Here is a 9,816-nt window from a genome sequence, read left to right as displayed (position 1 = left end):
TTAAGAAAATATTAAATATTAAAAAATACAGAATTTTTAAAGTTAAAATAAGATTAAACTAACGAAAACCAAAAGCAAAGCGATGGAGTGATAGGACGTGCTTGTATATTGATGACGTAATACATGTAAATGAGGAGCAAACGAAAACAACCGAGTCGAATTAATTAAGTCGGAAAAAAGAAAGTGTGCATTATAATCGAGAAAATGCGAGTATTGTATTAATCTTTAAAATATTGGTGTTAAATCTGTCTTATAATATCATGATGACTCCTATAAATCGGGTTATCCGATAAGAATAAAATTCAATACCAATATAGCCCTATTGTTGAAAAAATTCGCTTATGTTTGCTCGCCTCGAGTTTTGCTTAGTAGAAATGGCTAAAAAGTGCGTAAAATACGTACAGAAATATGGTATTACAGCACCACTGTATTGGACGACCACCTGTCTAAAAGACCACTTTTTAAATGAATCGTGGGTGGTCGCCATAGACAGGTTTTACTGTATTAGAAGGTAATTAGCATAAATTACAAAGTGTCGTGTTTTGTCTTCACTCCTGTTCAAGTTTATTGTCCTAGACACGTGCCAATGCGTGTTTTTACTTCTACTGTTTTTGCATTGTCAAAAAAGCTGCAATGACTTCTTTGAAATAAATTGGGATTGGAACCAGGAGAAAAAGATAAAATGTATAGCAGTGTGGTAAGGTTAAATATTCTACATAGTTATTTTATTAAACCGCAATTGTTGCACATAACAATTGCGAAAAAAGAATTTACTGCAGGTGGTGGTAAGGTACTGTATTGGTTTTCATAAAATCTTTCTGAAAAAACGTCATAAACTTGAAACTACTGTGGGATCACTTCAGAACATATCAGTTATGAAATATGAAAAAAGCCTGCATTTCAACTGTTATTTATTTTTGAGAAATTCAATAAAAAAAAAAAAAAATGCCTTCCATGTATCTGCTGGATGCATACACGCCTAGATGCAGTTAATAAACGAAAATTCTTTAATTTATATATTATAGTCGCCTCGCATTTTGATATTTATAAAATTAAAAAAAATACAAAAATTATATGAGACTTGGTGTCATAAAACCATATAAAATGATTAAAAAAATACCAATGGAAAAAATTAAATTATTTCCGGGTTGAATTTGAGTTCTTTAGAAGTTATTTGCTTTAAAATAACACAATTATAAGCAAAAGAAGTGCGTGTGCTGCAGCTGCAGCTATTTTTAGTAACGGCAACTGGCAGGAAATTTAAAATTTGAAATCCGAGACAAGTGCACCATAGTGCCAATTTGACACCAATTATTAAATAAAAATAACGAAACTCTTTAAGCAAAAACTGAATTGCGCATCATAAAATTAAAGAAAAATTAGTCAGACAGTAATTTTTTCAGGTTTTTTTCAAACAATTGGAATTTTTACACTAACTAATTAAAAATCGATTAGTGCTTAATCGACACTAGGCGCATACCAACGGGTTAATGACTGGAATAACCATGCAATGTATTTTGTAGAGTTTTATTAACCATTTCTCAGACTCCCCTCATAAGCTAAAATTGGAAATTTATACTTGCAGTGTCTAGTGATTTATTGAATAAAAACAAATTTTTATTGTTATCCAAACAATGAAAATTACAAAAAATCTTGGAAAACTACATAAAATTAATACAAATGGCAACTAGTACAGTAGAGCCTCGAAAACTCGGCCTAATGTGGACCGAAGAGTGGCCAAGTTTGTGAAAATGCCAGGTTATTGAGAATGGGGTTAAAAAACGGATAAGTATGCGTGTTTCCTCAGAAAATATTGTACCGTACTTGTATGTATTGTTTGCTTGAGAATACAACAGAGAATAAACTGCCCAAATACCCTTAAACAAAGGAAAAGTACGTCCTTTATGAAGACATAGAGCCTTTACTACATGAAAATGAAAATTAATGAATACACTGTGTACAGTAATTTACCTGATAAGACAGACCTCAGAAAAATACTTTATGAGACATAAAGCTGTCTATAATGAAAATTAATTAACTAAGGATTTTTTTGCCCTGCCAGGGTGTGGCCGAGTTATCCAGAGCGCCGAGTTTTTGAAGCTCTACTGTAGTAGTAAAATATAACAAATGACTAATTAGAATAACTGGTGGTTCATGTTGAATAATAATTAAAATGAAATTTCAAGCGTTTTATAACCGAATAATATTCTTTAATACTTACCACAAATGGTATGAGCTTCGTGATAATGACCACAAGTATTACAAATGATCAAGTTCTGTTTTGGAAATTTTCCTCTAAAAAATATTTCAATTCTGCCCATTTTCCTCGTGAGACGACGTTCTATGGTTCTTCTGTTGCGAGGAACCGCCCACAGAAACCCGTCGTCCAAGATCTGTTTCAGTGCGTCGACTCTTCTGATGGTAGATAAATTATTTGTTAAACTTTTTCCCGGAATATCTAAAGCAAATGACAGAGGTTCCCCTAAAAAAAAAAAAAAGTAATGAAAATATATTAGTTTAATCAAAAATTTTAAATTAATAAAAATTAAGAATATATATTAATTTTTAAGTCCGCTAAACAAACAATTTCTTCTGTTCGATAACATCACAAAAAACAAGACTTATTAATCTAAATGTTTTCTGATAATATAATATACAGTGGTGGCCAATTGTTTAGGATCATTAACAATTATTTTCAAAACCAAGTTGGTGGAATCTAAAACCAAACAAATGAAACTAAAATTCAGGAAAAATATTAACTTTGTTTTCATTTGATAAAATTATAACCTTTATTTTATAAACAAAAAATTTCTTTTACTCAAGCAATGGATGATATACAACAAGTTCAATTTGTCCCTGGATAAATGTTTAGGACCAATAACAAAATTTAGGAAAAAAAACTAATATTTTGTTGAATAACCAAAATTTTTTATCATAGATAAGCAAGAGCGGGGCATGGAGTCCACCAATCGTTACAAACGCTCAGCTGGGATGCTTTTTCAAGCTTCTTGAATTGCCACAAATAGCTTGTTTCTATTCCGGTATTTTTTGTTTCAAAGCAGATTTTACATCACCCCATAACATTTCAATAGGGTTTAAATTTGGAGATTGGGCTGGCCATTCCATTACCCTAAGATGGTTGTCCTGAAACCATTTTTTGACAACTTTACTGGTGTGCTTTGGATCATTGTCTTGTGGAAAATCCACTTCAGAGGCAAATTGTCATCAGCAAATGGCAGCATTACGTCTTCCAGAATTTGTTTATATTGAAATCGGTCCAATACCTCCATTTAACAGGTGAATGGGTCCAATTCCATACAAAGAAAAACATCCCCACACCATTGCATTTCCACCTCCAAACTTTACAGTGGGTTAAATACAATTAGGACAAAATTTCTCAGCCTTTTGTCGTCTTATGTATTTGTGACCATCACTCCCAAACAGATTTATCTTCGTTTCATCCGACCACAGCACACACTGCCAGTTTTGACTTGTCCAAGTCAAGTGTTCACGAGCAAACTTCAGACAAGCTTGTCTATTTTTCAGTGATACGAGTGGCTTCTTCCTTGCAACTCACCCAAATAGATTAAACTCATTTAATCAACACCTAATGGTATGAGTACTAAGTTCAGGCATCCCACGTTTTATCATTTTAATTTTGAGATCAGTTAATGTTAGTTTGTGATTTTCTTTTTTTTGCTATTCTACGAATTCTATGATCTGTGCATTTGGTGGTTTTTCTTGGTCTTCCAGGTTTCGGCCGATCCAAAAGATATCCAGTTTCTTGCCATAGCTTCACTTGCGTATTTCTGATAGGCAGTGTATGTAACGAAATTTGGCCACCACTGTAGGGTGACCAAACCTCGTTACATACACTGCCTATCAGAAATACGCAAGAGCCACATCCTCCATTGGAATTCTATTGGAGAGCTTCATATTTATATTATGTATAGTTAAAATACTTCATTTATCACTGTTCTATAGTAAATATTACTATTACTCTACTTTACTGATACTTTATGATTAACTAGGAAAACAATTATTTAACACCTTTGACTTTATGAACATACCATACCCTAAGCTTTTAGTTGCCTGTTTGAGGTTAAGTTGCCAGTTACACTTAAAAATCCTATGTATATTATACAACATAAATAATATTTTTTGTTTTGTATTTTGTGTAAGTATATGGAAGTTGCAATAAGGGACTAGAAGAGCCACAGTTTAGCCCCTGTAGATATGTTCAGAAAACGTCAATATTTATAGAGATCACAATGCCAAGTTTTGTAGGTTTTGAAGTCAATATTTAACATAATGTAATGCTGTTGTCAATTTAATACTAAAATCAAATAGCAATTAGTAGTGCTTCCTCAAAAGCATTACTAATGTTTTTCTTCACAAACATTTACCTGACCGAGGATGTACAACTGTTTAATTGTGCCAGGTTTGTACCTGACTTTGATAAGCAGAGTGAACTTTTCTAACGTAAGCTAGAGAAGTTCTGATAATGTTAACATTCAGTGGTAAATGCTGAAGATGTTTTTAAACACCAATGTTTATCTTGTCTTCGTAAGGAATGTTGATACTCACTGCTTATTATCGACATTTGCAGCATTACTGACTTCCATAGCAAATTACACAGATACACAATGTAAATCAAAGTGACAGTATATATGGTAGAAATCAAAACAAGCTAATAAAATAAACGATTTCTAGTTGAATACTGATTCGCTATTTGACTTACACAAGGTTGTAAAATTATTTTAAGAAAATTCACAAAATCTCTGCCTGAAAGTAGAGAAATGAAATGTTTATAGCATTATGAAAAAAAATGTGTAGAATGGACCTTAGTTGGTGACTTTTTATTTCACTACATTTTCTACTAAACAAGTGATAGTAGCCCTAGAGTTGCAATTTAAAATCCTTCACCTATCTGGCTACTCTGCTTGTGTAGACACAATTGTAGCATGTAATGGCTCCAATTAAAAGTATTTGTGCACTTTTCACCATTCACCAAAAATAGCTTTTGTCAAATACCAAAAGCACAAATATACCTCTAAGTACCCACTGATAAATTTTGTAATCCCAAACAATTAACTCTTTCAACCGATTGCAGAGACAACGTTTAGAGGCCAATGGCGGTTTAAAGATCAGGTAGACCGCTGTTCAGAAAAATTTCATTGCAGAGACGGCATTTTTCGCCTGCCACAATGTAGACAGCGATTAGAAACAAGTTATTTGACCTACTTTCTAGACTCACTCGACAGCAAGTTTAGAGGGCTTTTCAATTTGAGTGGTAGCTTTGTTCGTAGAAAAGTTTAGATAAAAACAGATATCGTTCCTTTGATAAATGTTGTAAACGGTACAAATCGACAAAATTATTCATTAATTAATTTCTCAGAGCAAAAATAACAAAATTAAATAGTTTAAATTTGTTTTAAATGTTCCAATTCAAATATTCAAATGAGTGAAGACTTAAAACTACAATTAATTTAAATCAGATACATTTATTTACAATTTGAGTATCGTGTCGGTTATAAAACATTAATGCATTTCGGGGTCATTGTACTGTTAGATAAACGAGACAATTTTAATAATTACAGAAATCTGTTTATAGATATAAAAAAATGTAATATTAATAATAAAATATTTAAAATTATTCATTTTGATAGTTACGAAGAATAAGATGTCAAAATAATTCCTTGAAAATCTATTATGAGGACGAATTTCGAATTCGGTATAAATTTTCTAAATATGGATTTGTTCATATTTTAAACCGTGTTGGCGACGAAATTAAATATCGAAATGGAAAAGGATTGTCATTAATTGCCAAACAATGGTTTTGACGACCTTAAGATTTTATTTCTGGAAGCTTTCCGAATATATTATAACTGGCGACCATTACTGACGTCACAAACAAATAACCAGATTGGCCAAACGACTCCTAAAACAGGGTAGTAATAGCAAAGAAAGTAAGAGCCAATGTTTTGCCAAAGTTTGTTTAATTAAAGGGCGTTCAGAAATAGACGTGGTTTAAAATGCGTCTTTGCAACGCATTTTAAACCACGGTTCAGCCAGCCAACGTCTATAGGCTGTTCTGTTGATAAACGTCGTTTAACGTAAACTCTGTCTGCAATCGGCTGTTTAAGCTCAGAAAATTTCTTCTTTCTATGTACCTGGAGACAAAATTGTTTATACCTTTCAGGCTGCGAGGAGATTTTGTATAGAAGAATTGCATGAACATCAGCTCATGAGCTTAAACTGTCGTTGGACTGCGTCCTGCGACATATTTGTGCCGTGCCGTTTCTGGAGGTGTATATAGTTTAAATTTATCACACATAGATGGCAACACATGCATTTTTACCAGATTATTTAACAACAATTACCATTCAACATGCTGACTGGTACAAAAGTAAAATTGTAATGTGTGGTGAAGTTGATCCGTACAAAGATGACCTGAATTTGTTTGTAGAAAATCAGTCTCTGGCCTAATACAATCTCTAATTTATAAGACCAGTTGAGTGCACCGGTTTTTTCTGACATGTTAAAATATGCTTGGCTTGAATCTCAAACAACGAAAGAAATATCTTTGTGTTATCTGTCAGAAAAAACCGGTGCACTCAACTGGTCTTGTAACAGAAACCTAACAAATGTGGCACCGGGCAAAATGCACATCCTGCACTTCAATATGTCACATGCAAGTTGTCTATAGGAAAATCAATCAAACAACTTTCCCTTCAGCTGATTTCATCTTGAATGAATTAAGCTAATTCTGTGTTTAAAGAGTTAATGAACCCAGACATATAGCAAGCCTATACACTGTTGTATCAGAGACTGCAAATAACGGAGATTCCATATCTAATCAGAAAAATACAATGTCTATTACTCATTACATGTAAACAGCATATACAGTGGAACCTCGCATAACAAGCAAAACAAATTGTAAAAATTTGACTTGCTTAACGAGCGACGAGGAGAGGGGAAGCCCCGGATTGTGCGCATGCTCCATCGGTCTGTGTTTAGCACTGGTTCTACTATCATCTTAGTGTCACTTGAGATCACACATTTTTCAAAACTTGTGTTCACACATATTACATATAAACATCAACAACCATAGCCCATTATATAATAAACATGCCAAACGATATGCCAAATTCTTGGGCTATGTAAAGGCTATAATTAAATATTAGACATTAATTAATTTGACTAGAGGTAGGCAGTTATCCTGCCATCTGGTATTAAATTTAAAGACCAATTCCAAATTAAATTGTAGAAATGTCTAAATTAAAAAAATATTTATAATTATTAAATTTAATACGAGATAGAAGCATAACTGCCAACCTCTAATCGAATTAATTAATGTCTAATATTTAATTATAGCCTTTACATAGTCCAAGAATTTGGCATATCGTTTGGCGTGTTTATCAGACATATTATCTGTGATTATTTTTGTTTTCTGCAAATTGAATTTGCATTCCATGTTGGTTCATTCCACACTAGAAGAAAAGACGATGATTCACGCTCCTTAACAATGTATACTGTATACTTTTCTTTGAATAAACGTCATACATAAAATATTTGAGTATTTTTTCGGCATGGAACACATTATCGTATTTTAAATTAATTTCTATGGGAAAAATTGTTTTGCTTAATGAGTGTTTCGCATTACGAGTAAGATTCTGGAACGAATTGTGCTCGTTAAGCGAGGTTCCACTGTATTATGTGACAACTGAATTCCAATATAAAAGATTAATGAATCATTGTAATTACATTTGCACTTGCTGTCAATTTTCATGACTGATTAATGCAGCTACCTGCTGTTAATCTGATGTTTAGAGATTTATGTTTAAGTACCATTAAATAACACTGCACAACAAAGAAAAAAAAAATGTTTTTGAATGTTTCCTTTATTTCATGAGTAAAATCTTCCTAATTTTGGGGTGAGAAAATCAAATATGACAAAGAAAAATTTTTATTAGCTCTAGTTTCTGATATACAATAGGTGGCAGTATGTGATTTTAATGGCTTTTAATTACATATGCTAACAACATTGAAAGAGCTATTGAATTTTTTTTTTTAATTACAGTTACATTCTAAGAGTTCTAAATGATGGAAAAATATCTGGCAAGTAGTTTGGTGTGAAAAGAATCATGTGGTGACTTTACAAGATCATTTTCTTTTGGCTTGCCTCTTATAAATGAGTTTCAGTGCATCCCTACACACAGACCAGCAGTAATCTGCAAACATTGTTTCATTTCAATTGCCCTGATATCATTGTTCCATTACAGAAATATCCTGGTGGAATCTTTCTCCATGTTCATCACTAACAACTCCACAACTAGGAGGGAAAAAGTCTAGGTGGGAATGAAGAAAATGGATTTTAAGAGACATGTTGCATCCAAGTTGATGGTATTTTTCCAGAATTACTGTCACCGAGTGTAGTTATCATCTCTTTTGTTGCCTAAGAATTCACGAATAACTCCCTTTAAGGCTTTCCAAGCTTCCTTCTTTTCCCTCCACAAAACTCAGTCAAATGCAGGATTCTTTACAAGTTGTCAAATTTGTGGCCCAACAAAAATACCTTTCTTAACCTTTGTATCACTCAATCTAGGAAAGTTGTCTCTTAAGTATTAAGTTTAATGCCTTAAATGTACTTAAGGCATTAAACCCAGCTTGATATGAAGGGGTGGAAGAGGAACATCTTTTGGGTCCACAAGAGGCTTGGCAACGACATTTTTCTTGGTAGAATCAAGATTTCTTGCAGGCCAGTCCGCTTGAATGTAATGTGATTTCCTATCCCTACTGTCCCACATACATAAAAAGCAACAGTATTTAGTATACCCCAGTTGCATTCCTAAGAGTACAGCAATGACTTTTAGATCACCACATATTTTCCATTTGTGTTCAGCATATTTTGATTGAGTTGAAGAGGGCTGTCATGTTTGCTTAAGTCTCTACCATGTGAACAGCATGACCAACAGGAATAGAAAGAAGACAGTTGCCGTTTTGAAATAATAAGGCTTTCAAATTAAGCTTAGAGGAGTCTATGAATAGCCTCCATTCACTTGGATCACGGTTCAAATTCAACCTAAAAACATATGGAGAACATTGTGCTATGTCAGTTGAGAGATGTGACAACTCCCAAAAAAATAAATTTCCCCCAAAATACAAATGTAGACCCTAAAAACTGACATGTCACTGTATCTCTAAAGCAAGAGCTAATTGGTCATTTTTACTGTGATTTTTAAATTCAGTAGATGGAAATACATAAGAATATGCTAATTTTGAGCCCAAAACATTTTCATTGTTGTGCAGTGTAATAAGCAGAAAACAAAATAGTAATACCACTTAAACAAAATATTTTGTGTTTAGTACAAATAAGGGTAATCCTGCAGTTTACATCAGTCAACATTGTCTACAAATTTCTTTAAGTAATCATTATATACATATATCAGTGGCGTGCCGTCATTAGAAGCGTTGGAAGCGCCGCTTCCCTCGTATTCTCTAAAAAATAAATAAATATTAATTTTAATTATATGAAAATAATTGCACAATATTTTATTATAACCGCATTATGTATCTTATTATAATTTTCTATACTACACGTGGAAAAAACAAAAAAAAATTGCTATTGTATATTAGAATATTAGTGACGGAGTGTAATCTCCTGTATTTTCAGATTACGAAAAGCCAGATTTGCGCATGCGCTTTACAGAACACCAACCTCACCCGGTGTAGCCGGTGGAAGCCTACGACCTTGGGTGAAAGCTGCACACATATAAGATTACAACTCTGTCAAGGACCGGTTCTGGGCTGTTA

General features: G+C 33.1%; 1 protein-coding gene across 4 annotated transcripts in view; it reads right to left on the bottom strand.

Moving 5' to 3' along the window:
- Positions 1-9,816, bottom strand: part of LOC111641228 (39S ribosomal protein L32, mitochondrial-like) — a 48,145-nt gene that overhangs the window by 36,526 nt on the left and 1,803 nt on the right. For all 4 annotated transcript variants that reach the window (XM_023387364.1, XM_023387363.1, XM_023387365.1 and 1 more), the window contains exon 2: positions 2,222-2,482. In XM_023387364.1, coding sequence (XP_023243132.1) covers positions 2,222-2,482 — 261 coding nt within the window. The remainder of the gene's footprint in view (positions 1-2,221; positions 2,483-9,816) is intronic.

Source organism: Centruroides sculpturatus, unplaced genomic scaffold (genome assembly GCF_000671375.1).
Source record: "Centruroides sculpturatus isolate CEXI.00-Female unplaced genomic scaffold, Cexi_2.0 scaffold1440, whole genome shotgun sequence".
Lineage (NCBI taxonomy): Eukaryota > Metazoa > Arthropoda > Arachnida > Scorpiones > Buthidae > Centruroides > Centruroides sculpturatus.
Note: the sequence above shows the minus strand (reverse complement) of the source record. Positions and strands in the feature narration are given on the sequence as shown.